Below are 23352 nucleotides of genomic sequence, written 5' to 3'. Positions count from 1 at the left end.
ACTTTTTAAATAATATTTATCTTTACTTAAAGCTACTTTCTAGACAAATTAATCTGGCTACACTGCATGTTGTTAAAAGCTTATTTGGGTTGTTAAAATTACACACTATGGTTAGGGTAAGTCTACTTTTACTTTAGGACTAGTTTAGTCCTACCTCCAAAGTGTGGCCCGTGGGTCTCTACCGAATGCTGTTGGTGTTCATTGTGAGTAGTGTTCTTGAAGTTTCTCCTGTGAGTAGTTAGTGGTTTCCCAGCCCTCTGTGAGCAACAGTTCTTTGCCTGGCTTGGTGGGGTTCTACCCTATACATGGGCAAAGGGATTCCTATGCAGATTGTTGGAGTTGTTTTGCTGTGTAGCCCCCTCCTGTCTGATACTCTGCCCACAAATTCCAGCTGCCTCAATCCTCCCCAGTTTAATCCCTTGATCTCTTCAACTTGAGACCACTGTGCTGTATTTGGATTTGTTCCCTTCTTGTACTTTGTTCTGGAATGTGCCTTCAGGCAGAAAACTAGGGTTATGATAGGACTCAAATCTTGTATGTTCCTCTTTTCTCAAGTTTTACAGGCCTGCACTGCCTGTTGTCCAGTATCTAAAACCAGTTGTTTTATATATCCAGTTTTCTAGTTGTCTGCAGCAAGAGGGCAAGTTCAGTCCCACTTACTCCTCCATGGCATAAGTGGAAGTCTGGTGTCTGGTGTTAATTTTGATGTTAATACATTGAAATTGAGTATGAGATGACTCCCAAGGTTAGTCAGCAAGTGTTAGGAAGCTACTAGTATTCTGGGTGGATATAAAAGAAAATCTACTCTCTATAAGGATGACACAAACAGAACTATGTATATCAGACAATATATATCAAGTTTCCATGGGCAGGTGGGAGCGTGGCTATAATGTATAATCTTCAAGCTGGATTGAAATGGACTAAGTACTATTATCAAGTATACCCAGTACTGTATTTCCAATGTATATAGCTTAGCTCTAAGAGTGGATGGAGTACTTCCCTGGTGGTGCAGTGGTTAAGAATATGCCTGCCAATACAGGGGACATGGGTTCGACCCCTGGTCTGGGAAGATCCTACATGCCCTGGAGCAACTAAGTCTGTGCGCCACAACTACTAAGTCCGCGTGCCTAGAGCCCGTGCTCTGCAACAAGAGAAGCCACCGCAGTGAGAAGCCCGTGCACCACAACGAGGAGTAGCCCCCGCTCACCGCAACTAGAGAAAGCCCGCGTGCAGCAATGAAGACCCAACGCAGCCAAAATTAAATACATATAAATAAATAAATTTATGAAAAAAGATCAAATGGGAGATTATAGCAAGAACAATTATTTTTAAAAATGGATGGAAAGTTTTACTACATTTTACAAATAACCATATTTCTATAAACTCTTGATTAGTTTTAAATTAATTCTTATTTTTATATCTTAGCCTTTTTATTTTCTCTATTGATAGTCATTTTAATCATGAATTTGCCTGTCTGCCCAAGGCAAGTGTTTTTATTTCTAAGCACATCAAATCATTTATTTCCAAATCCATACTCCCAAGCATTGTCTGTCATTTATGACATCAATGACACATCGGCAATGTAATATTTTTTATGCCCAGCTATCTATTTAATAATTGTTAAATCTTTCACTCCTTTCCCTGTCAGTCTTAACTGATGCAATTATCTCTGCACCAGAACATTTAATTCTGTTTAGTATCTTCAATATCTTTATGCATATCAGGTATCTATTCTCTAAAACTGACATTGAGAGTATAAAAAATAGACTAAGTGAATTTGAAGCAAAGGCTGGATATTAATATTATTGGGTGGTTGCATAGACACAGTTTTTGACATGCTAAATGTGTTTTTTAGCTTCACTGTTAATGATGAAGAACTTTAAAAAGACAATGTTAGAAACAGATTTCTAATTTTTCACACCTCCTTAGCACCAGGTTGTAAGCTCTGTTGAAAATTTGATCAGGCTGATCTAGTTTCATTGCTAAACTACTTACAATCCCATGAGCAGTCTCTCGGTGGCTGCCAAATGCTCCTTGCTACTTGTTAGCTAGCTGTGATCCAGCTAACTCTTGGCATTTTATCACTTAGGAGACACATATGGATACTGATACGTGTCATTAGTCAACAGTGGAATTATACAATGGATCAGGAATAAGAAAGTTCTTTTTTCTAAATCCAACATGACTTTTTTTAAACTTTATTTTATATTGGAGTATAGTAGATTAACAATGTTGTGTTAGTTTTAGGTGTACAACAAAGTGACTCAGTTATTCAAATACATGTGTCTATTCTTTTTCAAATTATTTTCCTGATTAGGTTGTTACATAATATTGAGCAGAGTTTCCTGTGCTATACAGTAGGTCCTTGTTGGTTATCCATTTTAAATATAGCAGTGGGTAGGAATCTAGATCCCACATGACTTTTTACTGTGCGTTAGGAGAACTTAATGTGTTCTAAATTCTCTATGTCTGCAGCTTCTTGAGTTAATGACGTTGGGATTTAAGGACAAAAGATGGGGAGTGGATTTTGGATGTAGCATTTTGCAGCACATACTACTCACCAGTGCTAAATGTAACAGCTAGACCATTCTTTATAAAATAGCCCTCTTCTAGCCCTCTACAATCTTTTTATTGTTTATTTCCTAACCTTGATTTATTTCCTTTAAGGATATAAGCGAGAGAGAGGTTATTGTCTTTTGAGGATTTGTTTTATTAAAAATAACAAAACATATCTACCACCCACAACTAAATGGATTAATTTATTTCTTTAAAAAATTACCCTTTGTATATAGAGATAGGAATCAGTGTGAAGGAATTGTTTTAGTAACATTCATGCTGTTAAATGATAGTATTTTATTGAGAGGCTGAAGCTTAAGGATACTACCAGGAGGTCAATGCTAAAGTAGGTACCTAAGGAGATTCCTTACGCTTCCCCTTTGAATGCCTTGACTAGAGGAAACCAAAGGATTCTGTAAGTGCCTTATGCCTGGCTTAAGAGAGTCATTCCTTCATTAAAAAATATTTATTGGGTACTCGCTAGTTTAGGTGCTGGAGATACAGAGATAAACAAGACAAAATGTGTTGTAGTAGTTTAATTTCAAGAGAAATTAGGACCAGCTGTTTTTTGAAGTTAATTCTCCTACTGTGTCTTCCCTCTACCTTTGCACATATAGTGAATCAACCAAAAGAATTTTAAAACTACAGGTGGGGATTTGTTAATTTGAAGGCTTTATGTTTGAATCTTTTTTTTTTTTTCCTTTTTCCTTGCTAAATGTAAGAAGATGGTGAAATCGGTTTTCATCACTGAAATTTGGGATGGATGTATGTTTTCTCATATTAAATGGCTACTTTCTCTTGCTTTTCAGTTTCAACACTGTATCTTTTTGGAATATTAAAAGAATGGCATGCCAAAGACAGGTTATTTAATAGGTAAATGTGTGAAAAGTAGATATAGGATATCATGGCCAGGCTGACAGACATAGCTGTTTATTGGTAGTTGGACTTTTCATTGTATGAGTACTTACCTAATGATGTTTATACATAGTTCATAACTCTGCCTCATAGGAATATATTGTGAGGCATGATTAAATGTTATCCACAAGTGGCACACATTCCTGAAAAGTTTTATGAACATTAAATTGTGTTATTATAACTAGCATGTGTAATATAAAGAAAACTTTTGATGAATCCTGTTCACAAGATTTAAAAAATTCTTTCTATGATTTAAACAGTCATATCCATTTTAACTGTTCTATAAATTCAGATTAAACACATTAGGTCATTTTTATTGACTGACTTTTGTGAAATAATGATTTGTTTTATATAGATGTATTATACACACATGTATAGATATTGACATATGTACATATATGTGTATGTAGAGAGAGAGAGTTAGGAATTAGCTCTGAACTATAGGTAGTATTCACCTTTTATTTATGTGTAGCTTGGAGAACTTTTTTGCAAATTAACAATACTGTCTTTAAAACCTTTTTCATATGTTATCCATAGTTCCTTATTTTCTACCATTTCCTTCAGAGCAAGAGATTTAATCTCAAATTAGATAGCTAGATTAGGGGTAGATTAGCTAGATTAGGGGTAAAGTAAATTCTTTACCCCTTTTCCAGACTGTGAAGTCCTTATTTACAAGTGTAGTTGAGAATTTGCTGCAATTAGACTCCAAATGACATTATGTGTTGTAGATGTGCTATTAAATACTTAACTGTCTTAGTACTGTTAGATGATACCTCTTGACAAGCATGTAACAGATGTTGTTCACATGAATGGTAAAAATTTGTTTCTTTGTTAGATTTTGTAATTTTCACAAGGTAAATTTGAAATAATTTTATTTGGTGGTACAGTTATGACATTTTCTCACATTTTAAAGTTCAAGAATTAAGCAGAGGGAAGTCTCTCAGGTGCTTGTTGAATGAATATATCTAAATTCTGAGTTATATTTTCAAACCTGAAATTAATGCAAAATATTTTACTATAAATCCAGCCATTTTTCTTTTTATTTTGATTGTTCTACATGTTCTTTGGTTAAAAATTTTTGTGCATTAAGCTTTTCTACATTTAAGATGATTTCTTTAGGCTAGACTCCCAGTAATGGAATTATTGGGTCAAAGTGTGTGAACTTTTCTTAGCAAGCTTTTTACGTATACTTATTGCCAAATTGGTTTTGAAAAGAGCTATACTAGTTTATTGCCATGAGCAGTATTTGAATATACATTTTCTTACATATTATGTATTTAAGTGAGAATTTAAATCCCATTGTTGCTTTAATGTATATTTGTTTGATTCCCAATAACGTTTAATGTTTTCCACATTTTAAAATTATCTGTGATGTTTGTTATTGCTTCTCCCCATCTATCTATAAGGTTTAGTTAGCATTTTTACTTTCATATTAGTTATTTCTATCTTTAAAGTTTAATCAAAAGTATCTGAATGTGTCCCCCCTTCCCTGTTCTCCCCCACCCCCAAAAAACCTAACCAAAATTAAGTCAGACAACGAACTGGGAAAAAGTGTTTAATATTTTTATCTAGCCAGATATCTTAGATTTTTGTATAGTATGAGTGGCACAAAATTTAATCTTTTACTGGAGACACAAAGCTACCATTATGATTGTTAATTAGAGGACAGTGCTTTAACAAGAGTTGTCCTCAGGCCTTCTGAAGGAGGCGTGGGGATGTTAGCTCTTACTCTGATTAGACCATACTGGTTTTATGCTTTATTTAGTTTTTCTGCTACATCCATACTAGTTGGACTTCATCTGTTGCTTCTTACTATTATTAATATTTCTGCCAGTAGCTATAACTCATATTTCCTTCTACTCTTTTTCTCAATGCAGTATGTATATTTCTGTGTATATATGCTCACACTTTTAACAATGAACTATGAACATTTCTTCATTAAACATCTTCAAAAATATATTTTCCCATCACCTGCATGTAAACTATTCCTCTTTTATCAGATATTTAGGTTGCCAGTTTTTCACTGCTATAATTTTGCCACGAGCTTCATTATAAATTGTTTGGATTTCTGATTAATTCTTTAAAATAGTATTTTAGAATAGAAATTACTGGGTCAAAGGTCATAAAGTTTTATTATTTTTTCCTATTTACTTGTTTATTTCTTTTAAAATAGGTAATAGAAGAAGTACGGGGAAATAATCAAACAGAAGAAAGTTTATGCAGTAAAAAAAGTCTGCCTCTTTAAAAAAAAAAAAGAAAAAGTCTGCCTCTTATCCTAAGCTCCCACTCCCTAGGAAAAAAACCCCTTCAATAAAAGATACTGTTTGGATACATATGTTTCCACCAGAGGGGGAAGCCTGGGGAGTGACACTTGTTGCTGCTGTGCCTGTATGTATATGAATTACCTCTGGAAGAATATATGTGTCATGTACATGGGAGCGTACTGTACAAGCTATTCTACACTTGTGTTTTTTACTCATTCACTTACCTTTTCACCTCACCATGTTATTTTCTTGAAAAGCTGTACCATTTACACGTCCATATATTATCCTTTAGGCACCGAATGCTTTAATGTTTTTAGAGTCTTTGGTACATTATTTGGTGAAATTTAAAAATATTGTTTATGGCTGGGAGGTTGAATATTTTTCCTTAGGATTATTTACTGGCCATAGGTAGCCATTCTTATTTGACCTTTAATGTCCATCCTTGCTCATTATTTAAACATTAAGGTCTTATTCTGGCAGGACATATTATATGAGCTGTTTGTATATTAAGCATATTAGCCTTTTGTTGTCCTATTGATCGTATATCCTATTTTCTCAGTTCATTATTGCTTTTTAATTTTATTTGGGGTTTTTCGGTGGGGGGTAGTGAGGTTTAACATCTTTCTGTGTTCTTTTCATTTTTATATATCTTTAATTCCCTTCTAATTATATATTTTATAATTAACAAAAAAAAATCCACTTTTGTTAGAATCATGTGCAAAATAAAGTGAGTGGGATTTCCCCCTTTCCTTTTGTAAATAGGTTAAAAAGTTAAACTGTAGACTGGTCAACATCCAAATTTATTAGAGATTTTGAATCCATGAAGTCTAGTTGAAATATCGATAGATTTGACCCTATCAGAATTGGAGATTGATAGAATTTGAATTGTGAAGTTTTATCAGTGGTGGTTGACTTTTCCGTTCTGCCTTCGATGGCACCCATGAGTGTATATGTGTGTAACTGAGGGACAGTGAGTTGAGTGTGCATCACATGTGTAGGTGATATGTAATTACTGTGTTGAGGGCAGTGGCAGGTGGGCTCAGGCTTTGGCTATTCTCAGTTCTCTTCCCATTTTAACCTCTACCTTTGCTCTTACTTTTAAAACTTAAGAGCCTGCAGTAACCAGGGAGTACAGAAGGTCTTGAGCTGTTTCAGATACATTTTGCATTCTGGCTTTGCATTCCTCTCTAGAATTCCTGGTCATGATTTTGTTAACTCATTCGTTGGTATCTATTTGAAATTTAGAATGAAATGAAGATAATTTAAAGGCATATATGATCCATGAATCACTGATATGCTTTTTCATTAATCAATGTTTAAAAAAAAGTCTATGTCTACTTTCTGCAAACAAACTCTTACTGCATGATTATTAATTTTTTTCTGTGTAATTGGATCACATTATAAGCCACTAGATTAAATAGGCACTCTGTACTTTATCAAAAGTAGTTAAATTTCTTAAAGATCCTAAAAAGGAAAATGAAAATGTTAATATGAGAGTGTACACATTTTAAATATTTGTATATTCAATATTTATTTTTAAATTTTCACTGTCCAGTAGAAATTGAATCCGAATAAAATGTTTGATGATCTCCTGTCGCTAGGTAAGGGACCATGCTATGATTCATCTGCACGGATGGACAAGTGTCTGTCCTCACTCCCCTGGAATCATTTGTATTCATACACAGATAATTTATTGCAGGGCTCTTCCCCCAGAACCTTCTGGAGGTTCTTATTTCTGGTGGCCCTAATGCCTCTATTGTAGGCAGCTAATGGGAAATACACAGTATCTGTATCTGAAGGTTGAACAAATACTCCTATTGCTGTGGCTCCTACTGGTTCTTCAGGAGCAGGAGGGAGGTTAGAAAGGAATGGCAAATGTGAGAGAGGCTGTGGTGTTGGAATCCAGTATGTGACTTGGTAATATAATGTGTAACAGAATTAGCTGAAACTGTTGCAGTCATTGTTACTATTTACTGTGCTCTCTGATCCTTTCAACGATACTACAAGGAAAGTATCCTTCCCATTTTACAAATGAGGAAACTGAGACTCAGAAATTATATTTCATTGAAAGTGAGCACAGGTACTGTAAATAGAGGGAGAAGGTGAATTTAACTCTGGACATGGTCAAGTTAAGAGAGAGCTATCTTGCTAGAAATTTCAAACAGTAATTTGGAGAAGCAGGTTTGGAGCTTGGTAGAGAGGATAGGGCTAAAGACATAGGTTTGGAAAATCCTATGCACAGAGGTAGTAGTTAAAATGTTGGAGATTTGCTAGTGATGTATTCTGGAGTCATCAAGGCAGTAGAGTTGATTAACTGTTCACCGATATGATGCTCCCTGCCACTCTCTCTGGAGTAGGTCCTGACTGCCTGGGAAGCGTTCATTTTGTTCAAGGGAGTTACAGAACATGGATATATGAGGCAGTGTTATAGATAGATTTTCTCAGCCCTGTCCCATTTTATCATCCTGTTGATAACAATATGATGTCCTGCTACAGCTCAGATTCTAAGGGTAGGAGGACAAGCACACCCCTAGGAAGATACTTCAAAATCTTTAGTTCTGCGGTTTGAAACCGCTTCCCCCCATTGATTTTGTGCCTCCGCCAATATGTCTTTGAGAATCACTGTCCTGAACATTGTTGCTTTAAATTCTACTTGTAAAGAGATATACTTTTTGCTCCCTAATTAATTGGGGGAAAACATAGAAGAAATATATTATCTCCTTTAATATTACAAAGAAGAGATTACAAGGAAGTGGCTTGCTTAACTTTAAGGAATGGTGTTTATTGCAAGGACACAGCAACAGTTGTGCTCTGGCCTTGACTGTTCTGGGGTCTGTTCTGTTATTGCACCCCCCCCCCCCTCCCCAGACCCACCACAGTGCCTCTGCTTCACTCAGTGCCTCTCACTTCCAACTTCTCCAGGCTTGGTGGAACATCCTTACTGCTGAGCCTTTGACTTAGGCCTGGCTTTCTTGTCCAGACTGCACCACTGGTTTGGCTCTAGGTCCAAGATTTTACAACCCACAAGGAATAACCTGAGGCTCTAGGGCCGTATGCAGTAGGGCCACACTGCCACTGGCAGGCAATTTTGAGGCTTCAGTCTCTCCAGGAGAAATTCACAAAATTTTTTTTTTTTTTTCAAGGTGAAATCTGCCATCATGGTCGGGGAATCATGTGATGGGTTTGGAAGTAGTTAGTGAGAGACAAGAGTATGTGGGATATGTGTGTTTGAAGAATGTGTGATAAGAATCACCAGTTGGGTTTGTTTGTTTGAAACTACAGGAACATTTCAATTCCAATATCCCATATGACATACTTTGGGGTATGAACCTTCCTCAGGGAGCATCACACAGGGATGTGACATACTACGTGTGTTAGAGTAGAGAAAGAGTTGAGAAGCACTGATCCAGGAAGTGGCATTCAACTTGAAGAGAATGGGAGATGTTTCTAAGTTATATTCGTATACTCACCGTCAACAACATATTTTCATCTATGAGTAACTTTAACAGATGTCTGCTCATGGTGCTTAGTAACTACAGAATAATTCTCATCTTAAGAGTTTGGTAGTTTGGGAATGGAGAAAGAATTAAATGGACAGAGCAAGTGATTATATACAGGCTTTCCCTTTTCATGACAAATACATGTTAATTTTTGGGAAAATATTCAGTTTTGCAAATGCCATCAGTCTTTAATAATCATAAATTCACTTGGCAAGAGAAATGGAGTAGCTCTACAGAACTGTGGTTATTGTTACATTGTTTTGTTTACTGTAAACCTGGCTCAATATTGGTAAATACAGTGTAGCAGAAACTGAACTGTTGTGAGCTATCCGGGCATCAGTCCAAGATATTATTAAAAATACTGCCTCAGACTAATTTGGGTTTATGAATAATATTTTGTTAACAGCTTAACTAAAATTGAGCCACATGGTGTAGCTTAAAATTCTGAATCCACAAGATAATGAAAGTAGTATAAATGTATAGTGCATACTTAATATTCTGTATCTGAGTGATAAATTTATATTTACTTCTGTGTTAACCTTTAAACTATAAGCACCCAAATGCTTAATATAATCTGGTATCTTTAAAGTTTACTTAATGCTGTGATTTGCTGTTCATTTGAATTTCTTTTAAACTAAAATATTATTGGTTTAACAATCTAAACTAAAGAATAAGGAGAGAGTGCCTGAACAAATATATTAAAATTGGACATTCAACACCCATTTTGGCATACGGATATGTAAACAGCTGGAGTTTATGTTAACATTCACCAGAAAGTTGGAAGGATATAGTGTTGTTGTAAAGGTCCAATAACTTAATTCATTTGTTTTACTAATAATTAGACCTTCAAGTAGGTTATGGGAATTATTAATGTTTGGTTTTAAGTTAGTAATTCATATTAGGTATAACAAAGGGAATTGAGGGCTTGATAAGTTAGATGATCCAAGACAAAAATCCATGTTTAGGTGTTTCTTGCCAAGAGAAGATATTCTGTGTCTTATTCTTTTGCGTCCTATTTTAATTAAAGTTCTTTCTGAACATATGTGTATAAACTCCCATTGAAAAGATGTTGGAAGAGTTGATTTTCTGTCACTGTTATTGTGAAAAATATTTCTGTAATGAAAAGGTGTGTGCATTATTTAAAGAATGAATTTTAAATATACCTCTTCTCAATAAATATTTTATTCATTTTACAGGTTAGCACTCTACGTATATGAATATCTGCTCCATGTAGGAGCTCAGAAATCGGCCCAGACATTTTTATCAGAGGTATGTTTTGTATATTTTCTGCATTGTATTTTGATATCCTGTGTAAGTGAATGAAAAATATACTGTAACAATTATATGAAAAAAATATCATTATGTATTATATAATGAATGCTCAGTTATCAGAATGCATAATATACTCTTTGTAGATTGTTTGTAAGCGTTTTTAGTATCCCAAAATTCCATGTCCATGCAAATAACCTTCTACTCAACTTTATAGCCATTTTTTCCCTGTAGAAATAGAACCATTAAACACCATCATATCTCTAGTTTTAGCAATATCTTATTTTGGCATTATTCACAATTTTGGAAAATATGGTTTTTCTTTTTATTTTGTGTGGATAATAGTGGATTGACGGCTGAAACTTCCCTTAGAAAACATTTTGATAATCTTGCTTCAAGTTCTTGTTTCTCTTTCTATTTTTCTCCGTCACAATATTTTAAACTTTGAGCTCTCATACAATGTTACTTTTTCCTTCCCTAATTTATATAATGATGAGGATGAGGAGGATTTTATTGAGTTATATATATGCCAGGCATATTATCTATAATTATAATAAATATTATATTATCTATAGTTCTTATAAGAAATTTGCAAGGCATATGGTATTATTCCTGATTTACTGATAAGAACTACAGGGCTCAGGGAGTTTATATTACTAGCTTATGGTCACATAGCTTAGTAAGTTATGGAACTAGAATTCAAACCTTAGGTTAATTCCAAAGCCCCTGGTTTCCCCTCTATATCTGTGCTGTCCAGTATAGTAGCCGCTGGCCAGATATGACTTTTTGAGCACTTGAAATATGACTAATGCAGTTGAGAAGTGCTGTAAGTATGAAGGTACACACTGGATTTTGAACACTTGGTGTGAACAAAAGAATATAAAGTATCAATAATTTAAAATTTTTGATCACATTGAAATGATAATATTTTGGATATATTAGACAAAATAAAATTACTAACATTATTTTTCTTTTTTAATGTAATTACTAGAAAATCTTAAATTACATCTGTGGCTCTCATATGTGGCATATGTTTATGTTTCTGTGGGACAGTGCTGATCAAAATTACATTGTCTTTAGTGATCTCACTAGTTTGCCCCTTTCAGATCAGGGATATGATGGGCAACCCCTTGACCAAAGTGCCCTGCCTGAGGTACAGCCTTCTTGAGATTCACTATCCTCCAACAAGCACACAAGTAAACAAACACATGTAGCCCCCAATCTTTTATCTAATTAATTAATATATGTGAACTGTTAGGGCCTGTTTGCAAGTAAGAAAATTGAGAGGTATGCTCAGAACTTAAGAAGTCAGTTGTTTTACTACAGAAGTAATGTATGCAATGTAATAAAAATGTGATTTCAAAGTTTATTTAAATCAAAACAGAAGTTTAACGTATCCATATCTCATTAAATAATTAATTAGAAGACTTTGGTCTATAACCTTTCTGAGTCACATTCACTGTTTGATATTATAAAGTGACTGAGATTGCAAAGAGGATGCTTTTAATAATTATATTCTTAATCACTGCCAACTTATATTTAAAAGAAACTAAATCTGCTTATGGAGATTTTCAAGTTTTATTTTAATGCATTTGAAAACTTGATAAAAGAATTTACTGGTCACTTTCCTTAAATCAAGGACCATTTTGGATTGGCTTAATTTTCTGGGTCCTCAGGGGTTCCCAAGAATATTTTTTCTAAGCAACACTAATAATCACTTCATCAAAAAAGAAAAAAGTTGCTAACTTACTTAAGGAAGTTCAGGTACTAGGGCTCAAATAAGTTATGTGGATTGAACAGATAACTAGATACTGTACTGATATGCTTCTGACTCAATGGACAATGGATGTACAGCTTTTCTAGAGCTACTTGGTAAAAATAAAATTGTAATTCCAGAAGAGATTTACACGTTTTTAAACAAGTATTTACCATGATTTTATTTTCTCCGGCTGCATTTGGAATACAAAACTGAGGATATCTCTGAATTATTAAGCTGGTTCAATTTCACATGAGGAATCAGTTAAGCTGAAATTAAACTGTTGTCACCAGGAAGACACAATATTACTGGACTTTGGAGATGGGTGTATGTGATTCCCAGAATAGTTACATGGAAATCGTTGAACATAAAGCAATCGTATATATTTTTGTGGGTACATACTTATGAATGTGAAGTATAGTGAAGGTCTGAAAGAATATACATTCCAGACTAGTTGTTGGTGGGAGTGGGGATGTTAAAGGAATCAAAGGGGAATTTTATCCTTACTTGTAGGATTTTTTAAAACAAGAAATATATATGTATATATATTTGTATAGTTATTTAAAAATAAAAATAATAGAAGATAAAATACAAAATTACCTTGATTTTAAAATGGAAGTCTGGAGGTAGATTTGTAATAGGCTATTGCTGAGTATACCCTAGAGTTCTAGATACAGTCGTCCCTCCGTATCCACTGGGTATTGGTTCTAGGACCTCCCCACCCCTACCCCACTGCTGTGGATGCCAGAATCCACAGAGATCAGGTCCCTTATGTAAAATAGCAGTGTTTGCACATTGCCTATACTTATCTTCCCATGTATTTTAAATCGTCTCTAGGTTACTTCTAATACTTAACAGTGCAAATGCTGTGTAATAGATGTAAGTACAATGTAAATGATAAGTAAACAGTTGCCCATAGGAAGCAATGTCAAGTTTGGCTTTTTGCAACTTCCTGGAATTTTTTTTCCAAGTATTTTCTCTCTGTGGTTGGTTGAATCTGTGGATGTGGAACCTACAGATAGAGAGGGTTGACTGTAATTTCAATTGGTTAAATTTCAATAGCTTGCTATATTGTCCTCCCTCATATTTTAAGTTTCCATAATACCAGCTGCTTGTGTTTGCCTAGACATACCAGAAGCCTTCTCTCATCTGGGCATTACTCGGTGCTGTTCACTGCCTAAAACCTCCTCCCCTTCTCTCCTTGACTAGCTTAGAAGTAGCTTTTTCTAGGAAAGCTTTCTCAGGGCTCCACCTCTCCGTGCTGATAGTGCATTCTTACCTGAAAGCCTTTGCATATTCTGCCAAGAAGCTTGGACTTATCTTCTCGGCAAAAGAGAACTTTTATCCTTTTAAGTAAAAGAATAGCATCTTTAGATTTGTACTGCAGTGTCTATGTGAATGGCAGTACCCATCCTCTTTAACTATGGACAACAAAGAAAGGAGAATGTAATCTTTTAGAGCTCTGTACCCTATTTAGCATTGCTTTCTCTCTTCCTTTCACTTGGATCATCTGGAAAATTTAAGGCTGCTCATTGTAGAATGACTTCTTAAGTCATTTGAGTAGTGAAGGTCCATCTTATCTAAATTCTTACTCTATACCCAGATTTTTACCTGATTCAGAACTGTTATACAAGGAACTTAAAAATCAGGGGGACCTATTTATTTGGTTTGGGTATTTGTGATAAAAAGGAAATGACTGAAGTGGCACCAATTACTCAAGTATTCGATGTTCTCACCCTGGTTCAAGGCAAAGTAGAATGCTTCTTCCAATTTCGGAATTCTCCCTCAGGGTGAATGAGGATATGAATGACTATGATGTTAATGAGCCCTTGTGAGCCAGGATTTACTGTGCTGGGCCACCTCTTTCATTTATACGGGTTTGCTTTCTGGATGAAGTTGTGAGAAGGTCAAGTTGGAACTCCAGGCATCATCTGAACAAGTAAGATGTGTATCTCAGCAGCCTAATCTCTCAGTTGGGCTTAGCCTTTCTTATAGTGCCCTTGGCCTAGCCTGTCAGAAATTGGACTGCTTCTGATAGCTTTTGTTATCAGTCTGAATAGTAGGGCACTATTAGCCCAACTATTTTTTTTTCTTAGTTAAAAGAGATAACTCTGGGATAATAGTAGAAATTAAAACATTTCTCTAGCCAGGCTGTGTTAAAGCTCATTGTTATCTCTGATTCATCATAGATCCTAAACCACTACCTGAATCCTAAATGTAGTTTGTATGACTTTTCATTTTCTTACCACCAAGAGGACAAAATGGAATATTCTTTAGAAATATTCTCAGTACAGAGCCCCTCCTCTGCTTTATATTTCTTTATCCTTCAGTATTCAATAATTATAAACAGAATGCTAAGAAATCTTCTTTACAATGCTATATCAAGTTTTGTTATTTTGGGTTCTTTAAAAATGATTCTTTTCCTGCGTTATATTATTTCATTATGCAAAGATAATTCCTGCTTGTTCCTGAAATTTTGTATGGTATTCATGCCTCAGAATGAGGCTTGGTGTCTGTAGCAAATAAAATTAAGAATTAGAGTGTTGTTGCAGAGATCTAGGTTTTTTTTCTCTTCTTAAAAATTTTACATTGTTTATACTGTATTACTAGCCCTTATTTGCCATAAATTAGCCAATAAGTTAGCCAGAAATAGAAGCTTAAAAATATCTAATGGATTGTTTCTTCAGATTTTATTAGGAATGCTAAATTATTGAACTCCATAGACTCCAAAATTCTGTTCTGTTTATTTTTCCACCTATATGAAGAGAGAAAATAATAATAATAATTTCCTTACCTTACCTGTTTCTTGAACTTTAATTTGGAGGCAACATAGTGTAGTGGGTAAGAGCAATCACTTTAGGGCCACACTGCTGGATTTGAATTGTGTTCTACATTATATTTACTTATTCAGTTTTCTTAATTATAAAAAGAAGATAATCATAATAATACTTTAAAGTGGTGCTGAGGTTTAAATGAGTTAGTACATGTAAAGTGATTTGAAGGGCCTGGCATGTGGTAAGTGCTGAAAGGTGTTATTTTAATACTTGACTGATTCTTTTCTTTTTTTTTAATTTGCTGTGGGATCTTAGTTCCCTGACCAGGGATTGGACCTGGGCCCTGGCAGTGAAAGCCCTGAGTCCTAACCACTGGACTGCCAAGGAATTCCCCTCTTTTCTATCTTGTGTAGTTTACTTCTTTAGAGTACAAATACATATCCTACGTGCACGTGTGTGCTCCAAGTATCTGTCACCTGGATGGCCCACAATCCTCCTACCTCCTGGGGTTACCTTTTCTAGCAAAATGGCTCCAGTTCTAATCCCTAATATAATAGGTTGTCTCAAGTCCTCTCCAACTCTCTGGGGCTTACTAGGGGGAGGGAGGACAGTATGGTTCTCTTGCTGTGATTTCTTGCTCTCACTAAGTATTACAGCCCTGCTGCTTCTCCTCCTTGTGGCTGATACCTTTTCTTTGCCTTAACTTTCCTGTTTCCTTCATATGCATCAAGGAGTTTTCCCAATAAGGAGTATTCCTTTTTAAGAGGACTTCTACCTTCCTTCTAAAGCAAAGCAGGACTATTCAATAAAACTTTCCATGATTTTGGAAATGATCTCTAATCTCTGCTGTATAGTAAGTTCTCCACTAGTCACATGTGACTACTGAGCCCTTGAAAAGTGTCTAGAGCAATTGAGGAATATTCAATTAATTTTAAATGTAAAGAGCCACATGTGGTTAATGAGTACCACGTTGAACAGCACAGTTTTGGATTATATCTGCTTCAAAGTACAGTCAGATTTTTCTTCCTGTTATACATCTGTCAGCTTTAATTTTTTAAATTAGAATGTAAAAATTTTTACTTTTTTTAACATTTAGTTTAGTTGTATGGATGCACCAATACTTCTATACATGGAAGGTTTTAGAAAATTAGTAGGAACGGTGGATTATATCTAAATTAGAAGTCTCAGGATTTTGTCTAGCAACAAATGTGTACATAGGTATGCATTCTTTTCTTAACAGAGGAACTAGCTTTATCCATTCAGGGTATTAATTTTTTTAATATTGGTTTTCAAAAAGTATGAAAGGATTTAGGAATACTCTGTAAAGTTTGTATCCCTTGAGCTTCACATGAACTGCTGTGCTGTTGGAGATGCTCTTGACCGTCTAAAGTGGTCCTACATTGACGAGGCTGGAACCCCCCAAAAAAGGTGCTGTCGACATCCAGAATTGCCCCACCTCGGCTTTGTTGCTCCTGCTGCAACCAGCGACTACATTTTTGGAGCCAGGGGCAGGAAGCTTCTCTTCTTCCTCCTGTCTTTTGATCTCCTACTAGTGTCCCCTGATAGCAGAACTTAACAGGAAACTGGCTGGCAAGGAGCCTAGGAAATGTAGTTTTCAGAATCCAAGCACCAAGTGTAGAATGGAGTATAGGAAGGGTGGGTTTCGGGCTGAGAGAGAATAGGTAACTGACGAGTATACCTTGCTGGAAGCAAATGATGATGAGATGATAAGTAAATGTGTGTGTGTGTGTATGTTTGTATGTGTGTGTATCACAAATGTTTTTTTATTATACACTCTGTTCTGTGCTTTGATTTTTGTTTCACTTGTTTGACTTCAGTTGTTTTATATTGGTTCATTAAATTTATAATTCTCTATTTGTGGTTGTAGGGTATTTCATTCTATGAAATGTGCCGTAATATATTTCACCAGCCCCCTACTGATGGACATTTAGATTGTTTCCAGTCTTTTGCAATTACAAATGATGCTTCAATGAAAATTGTTTCATTTATAATTTTTCACATGTGACCACATTTATAGAATAAATTCCTAGAAGAAGAATTGCTATCAGATAGTGATAGTTTGTAATTTATAATTTTCAGTTATAAACCATATGGCATGTCTTACTCTTGCCAATACACCTTTCATTCATGATTCAATGTTTGGCTGTGCATTTACATAGAAATGCTGAAAACACTAGATCATATGATAGAGACACTGCATAATCACAGACAAGGCCCTCAGATGCAGAGTATGGCAGTGGGAATTGGCCTTGGGATTTACAAGGTTACAGGAGAATACGGCCTTTAGCTGGACTAATGTCGGAAGGAAGGGAGGTGGATGATTAAACAGCAAAAAGCCTAAGGACTAGGGACTACACATTGGGCCTGGAATAATGCAAGAAGGAAAAATAGAACAAAGAGAGAGAGATTGTTTGCATAGATGCCGCTTAAACACCTAAACAAGCCTGAAGCCCATGAAACTCAGTACAACAGAAAATGCCTCTTCATAAATAGTAGAAGAATTGTTTCTAAAATGACTGTTGACATTTAGAAGTATTTTCTGGCTATTCCTCAACCCCATCCATCATTAATACACTTTTGCTAAAAAAATTAAACTACATATGTGGATGCGAATATGATTTTAAAATGAAAGTCTTCCTTTAGCTTTTTCCAGAGATAATAGTTGTAAGTTTGGTGTCATTTTTAATATGCATACACCCAAATGCACACGTACATATTCACACATTCTTTTTTAAACAGGAAAGGTTTTATACTATATGTATTTGTTCTCCAACCTTGTGTAATCTCCAGCTTGAAAAACCAATATAGCATGGCTCTTTTTCCATGTAGATATATCTTATTCATTTAAATGATTACACACTGTTCTGTAGTATTTAAGCATGAAAATTTATTTTACATTCACTATTGGTGAATGTTTTTCAGGTTGTTTCTAATTTTCATTGTTTCTAAAAATGCTGCAGTAAATGTGCCAAAGTTTTCTATAGATCAGGTTCTGTTTTCTTGAGCATCATCTCATGCTTTCTCTAAACAAGTAATATCTAGAGTAGTAATTAGTTTGGAAGCAAAAAATGCCATTCACTATGGAAACATATTCCTATGTATAACCATCTCTTTTTTGCAAATACCTAAAACGGTAGTTGTTGTTCACTGAATAACTGTGAGTTTTGTGTTAACTTCAGTATGATGGACCAAAGTTTTAGCTGTTTCTGCCACAGACTTGCAATTTAAGTGAGAAAGATGAACTTTACTTATGATATAGTAAAGAATGTTTGAGGATGAAAAAGATGATGTATGTGAAACATTTTGAATTTCTCTTAGGAATAATAAGATGTAATACTGTTTAAAATACAGATGCATTACCTTCAGACTTCCTCTTGTGAAAGACCATATCAAATATAAATCTTATAGTTATTTTCCTAGAGTACCTTATCTCCTGAAATAGCTGATGATTGGTTGTGGAAGTTGTGAAGGTACAGGAAGGAGACTGCTTAGTAGCTGATGTGGTGCAGTGGGACTCATTTAGACTGTGAGTCTAATCCAACCTCCAGCACAGTCTGGCACTGAGAGCTAGTCATGCTATTTTGACTCTTCATAAGTCATCTCACATTCTCCTTTTAATTATTTCACAGTTGTATTATGTAAAGTCAGGATGAACTGAGATGAAACATAAGGACACTGCTTTAAAAAACTTACTGTTCATATGCTTAGGATGATTCCAGGGGTTAGGAATATTAGTGTGTCTGGGGCACATCTGTGAGGTCCATTATTATGCCCTTTCAAGAAGACTAGTGAAAAAATGGTAAGAGAAAGGATTGAGAGAAACATGAGACACAGGTTTCTGACTAAATTATAACTTTAGCAGGACATCAGAGTTTTAATTCTCATAAGATTCATTAAGTACCATTCCTTATTTTTTCATGAACCAAAAAGATAGAATATTGATCAACTGAAATTATCGGATAAAAGGTAGTATAGATTAAAAATTTTTTTTTGAGTGTTACTGCTTAGGAGAATTCAAGCTAGGATCTGGCTTACATTTATATAACATGTTCTGGTTCATAGATCACATTTAGACTTTATAAATTCAAGTTCATTAATTGCTAGAGTTTCACGTTTTAGCTCTTTTTTTTTTTTTTTTTTGCGGTACGCGGGCCTCTCACTGTTGTGGCCTCTCCCATTGCGGAGCACAGGCTCCGGACGCGCAGGCTCAGCGGCCATGGCTCACGGGCCCAGCCGCTCCGCGGCATGTGGGATCTTCCCGGATCGGGGCACGAACGCGTGTCCCCTGCATCGGCAGGCGGACTCTCAACCACTGTGCCACCAGGGAAGCCCTCTTTTTAAAACTGGTTATCACATATATAATTTTCTAATCTTTAGAAAGTTCGTTTGTTTTTTGAGAGCAAATTATTTGTCTATGTCAAGGTTCCCAGTGGTTTATATTTTGTGTACATAAGAACTCTAAACATGTAATCAGTTTCAGTTATTTTAATTGCACTTAAGTTTTGCATCTCTTCCTTAGAGAGGTTTTGATTTTTTTTCTTTTTTTACATTTAGGGCCACTTCTTGAGTTTTCATTTTTAAATGTTTTTGGTTTTTATCCTTTTGGGATAACTTCTTCCATAGTAAGTGATAGAAAGGATTCCTTGAATTTTTTGAAATCTATAATTATAGTTGTTTACTTCCTAGTAGTGTTAAGGGCCTGTGGGCACATTTTATTGATTGGAGTATTGTTAAATATTTTTAATTATTTAAAAACTACAGGATATACTTATACATAAGGATTGTTTGTTTTCAAAGCTGGATCACCTTAGCTAAAATTATAACTTACATTTACCTTTTCTCTTTATCCTCCTTCACTGTTTTGTTTTCCTCCACAGCATTTGTCACCTTCTATTTCTAATGTAAATACAATTCCCTATTTTTGTTTGTTTGCTTGTTTATGATCTATCTTCCTTACTAAATTATTATCTCCCTGAATGCAAAGATTTTTATCCTTTCTGTTGACTGTGATCCAATGCTTAAAAAAGGCACTGTATAAGCACCCACACAGCTTTCCAGTTTTTAAATTTAATTTGTAAAGGCATTTAGTCAGAACTTGTAATTTTGAGAATATTGACCTTGTTTTAAATGTTTATTATAGTGAACTCCAACTCATCTGAAATATAAATAATTGGAAAGTTTTATGTCACCATCTTTTAAAAATTCTTATGAAAGTCATATGCCTTCTTACTCCCATCCCCTCAAATAAGGAACTTATTAAAAAATTCAATACTTAGAGTATAATTTAGAGTCTACATATTAAGCCCAGTCTCTTGCAAATTTCTGGGTTAGTGGTGATAACTGATTTTCATATTGGTGTTAATAATGGTGATTTTAATGTGCCTTAGGATCCTGAAATATCTTCTGAAATTATGGCACAATGGGAAGCAAATTCAGGAAAATAATGGTGGCATCTTCTCTCAAACTATCCAGTCAGCAAATCACAATATAAAATGAGTATTTTTAAAACTTGAGTAAAGAATAACATGAAAATATTATATATTATCATAATATTTTAAATGGAAAAAATATTGCTTTATAATATGTGTGAGAAGTATTATTAGGAAAGTATTTAATATCTCTTTTATTCATTTTAGATAAGATGGGAAAAAAACATCACATTGGGGGAACCACCAGGATTCTTACATTCTTGGTGGTGGTAAGTATCTTTAATTCCATTTTCACTAGATTGATGATGCATTTCAGTAGGCCTGCACTGTACCTGTTTATGATTTCATGCCTCTCACTTATACTTTATCATTTTCTACAATTATTTTCTGAAAGGTGGCACTTAGAAAAATAAAAAACAAACTCAAAACCAGCATTAATGTTATTTAACTTAAAGATACTTCTATTAAATCAAGCTGGAATTGTGACCAGTGTGTGGAATCTCCAGCTATAAGTATGATATTGTATTAGTCAGCTCTGGCTACCATAATAAAATACCATAGACTGGGTGGCTTAAACAACAGAAATTTGTTTTCACACAGTTCTGGAGGCTAGAAATCCAAGATCAAGCTGCTGAGCATGGTCTGTTTCTGGTGAGAACTCTCTTCCTGGCTTGTAGATGGCTGCCTTCTTACTGTGTCCTCACATGGCAGAGAGAGAGAGAGAGAGTTAGAGAGAGAGAGAGAGAGAGAGAGAGAGCGAGCACATAACAGAGAATGAGAGAGAAAGACCAAGCACGTGCTAGCTAACTAACTAGCTTTCTGGTGTCTCTTTTTATAAGGGCACTAATTGCCCATGAGGGCCCCACCCATGTGACCTCATCTAAACCCGAGGCTATTGAAGGTAGTGGTGGTGATGGTGGTAAATTTTTAGGAGAGAGAATAGTCCAAAAAAGTTTGAAATAATTCTATATAGACTCAGAGCTAGAACTGACTAGGAATGTACACAAAGATGGTCAGTCAGTATTAAAGGCCCAGTTGATATCAGAACTTATAAATTTTATTGTGGTACAGGTATGCCCGGGTATATGACTTTTCTACAGCAGTAGTTGTTAGTCTAGGTATTCAAATGGACAAGTTAGGCTTTTCTTTTATTTTTAAAAAATTTCTTCAGTTAGGAGCATTTCCTGTTCAGTACTTTATACATTCATCTCTCAAATGAGAGATGAATCTTGAATAAGATTTGAATCTTATTCAAAAGAAAAAACAAAAGCTCTCTTCTAGTGCCGTGCACATGGTTTCCTTGGTCCGTTACTTCATGCCATCATCTTTTTAATCTCTCTCCTGAAAACGTGCTTTACTAGAAGTTCCATGGTGAATAGAACCACACTTGGTCAGTTGTGGTTGTGGGTTTCCCTTGTTTGTCTCGCATACGTATGGCAGGAACAGGTGCAGTCCTTTGGTTCAGAGTTGTTCCTTTATTTGGAACAACGGTTCACTGCAGTTAAGCAGTGTCATTGTGCTGTTTTCCTGGGGTTTAAGACTGACCTCTTGTAACATATAGTGGTATAAAAGTCAGTTTTTCATTTTACATAGTCTGTTTTTATGATATCTAGATCTAGACTAGAAACGCTTAATTATTTGCTGAATGTATTTGAGTTTCCCACTTGTTGACACCCTTATATTTTGTATGTTTCCTATTAGGTCTGCAAAGTGACACAAGAAACCACTTTAGAAGTCTGTCCCTATTGGATTAGTGGGTTAACAAAATGAGGATTTAAAGTTTTTCATTATAGATTTAATTCTATTTCTTGCACCTATTTCTGTTTTACTCCCTTCCTCATGAATTTAACCTATCCTCGTACTGTAAATGGTTGATAAAAACTCACTGAATACTTTGGCTTTTTGCTTCCATCAGACTTTAGTTTTTTGGTCTTTGCTATCAGAAGGTATAGCTCTTAAATCTGCTATTGCCCTTCCTTTTTCTATGGCTGTTAGATTCAGGGGAGCTCTTCCTCTGTGGTTTTGGTATTTTAAGAAATTTTTACTTAGAGATATCAAAGAAATTGTAAATAATGAGCATAAATATTTTTAGACCATATTTATTTTAATTTAAATCTAGCACATGCAAAAGGTACATTATTTTCAGTGTTTTTAATGTTCTTCCCTAAAACTATCAATACTAACGTACCTTTTGAGGTGCCTACTTTGTTGATATAAATCAGTGATTCTTAATAATTTTGAAGTCATGGGGTCCTCTGAGAACTGATGAAAAGCTGTGGATCCCCTCTTCCAGGAAACTGCCCAGATCCTAAGCTTTCCTGATCATTGTGTGTAGCCAGCCATGACTGTGAGCCTTAAATCCAGCAGAGGCCTGACTTTTTTTTTCAGCTGTTTCAGTGGTCCCTTTGATTTTTTTTTTTTAAATTAAGACTTTATTTATCTTTTAGAGTAGTTTTCAGTAGGTTCACAATAAAATTGAGGGGAAGGTAGAGATTTTCCTTATACCTCCTGCTTCCACACGTATATAGCCTTCCCATTATCAACATTCCCCACCGTAGTGGTACATTGTTGTAATTGATGAACCTACATTAACACACTAAATCACTCAAAGTCCATAATTTGCATTACAGTTCATTTTTGGTGTACATTCTATGGGTTTGAACAAATGTATAATGACATGTATCCACAATTATAGTAATATACAGAGTATTTTCACGGTCCTAAAAGTCTACACTCTGCCTCTTCATCCCTCCCCACCCACCCTCCACCCCTGGTACTCACTGATCCTTTTATTGTCTCCATAGTTTTGCCTTTTCCAGAATGTCATTTAGTTGAAATCATACCGTATGTCGCCTTTTCAGATTGGAT

At 35.1% G+C, this 23352-nt stretch overlaps 1 protein-coding gene across 10 annotated transcripts in view; it reads left to right on the top strand.

Moving 5' to 3' along the window:
- SSBP2 (single stranded DNA binding protein 2) overlaps positions 1–23352 on the top strand; it is a 298141-nt gene that overhangs the window by 63637 nt on the left and 211152 nt on the right. For all 10 annotated transcript variants that reach the window (XM_073802267.1, XM_073802264.1, XM_073802263.1 and 7 more), the window contains 2 exons: positions 10432–10504; positions 20692–20753. In XM_073802267.1, the coding sequence (XP_073658368.1) occupies positions 20697–20753 (57 nt within the window). In that variant the 5' untranslated portion in view covers positions 10432–10504; positions 20692–20696. The remainder of the gene's footprint in view (positions 1–10431; positions 10505–20691; positions 20754–23352) is intronic.

The sequence above is a fragment of the Tursiops truncatus genome, chromosome 3 (assembly GCF_011762595.2).
Source record: "Tursiops truncatus isolate mTurTru1 chromosome 3, mTurTru1.mat.Y, whole genome shotgun sequence".
In the NCBI taxonomy this organism is placed as follows: domain Eukaryota; kingdom Metazoa; phylum Chordata; class Mammalia; order Artiodactyla; family Delphinidae; genus Tursiops; species Tursiops truncatus.
This window is presented reverse-complemented; position numbering and strand designations above follow the sequence as displayed.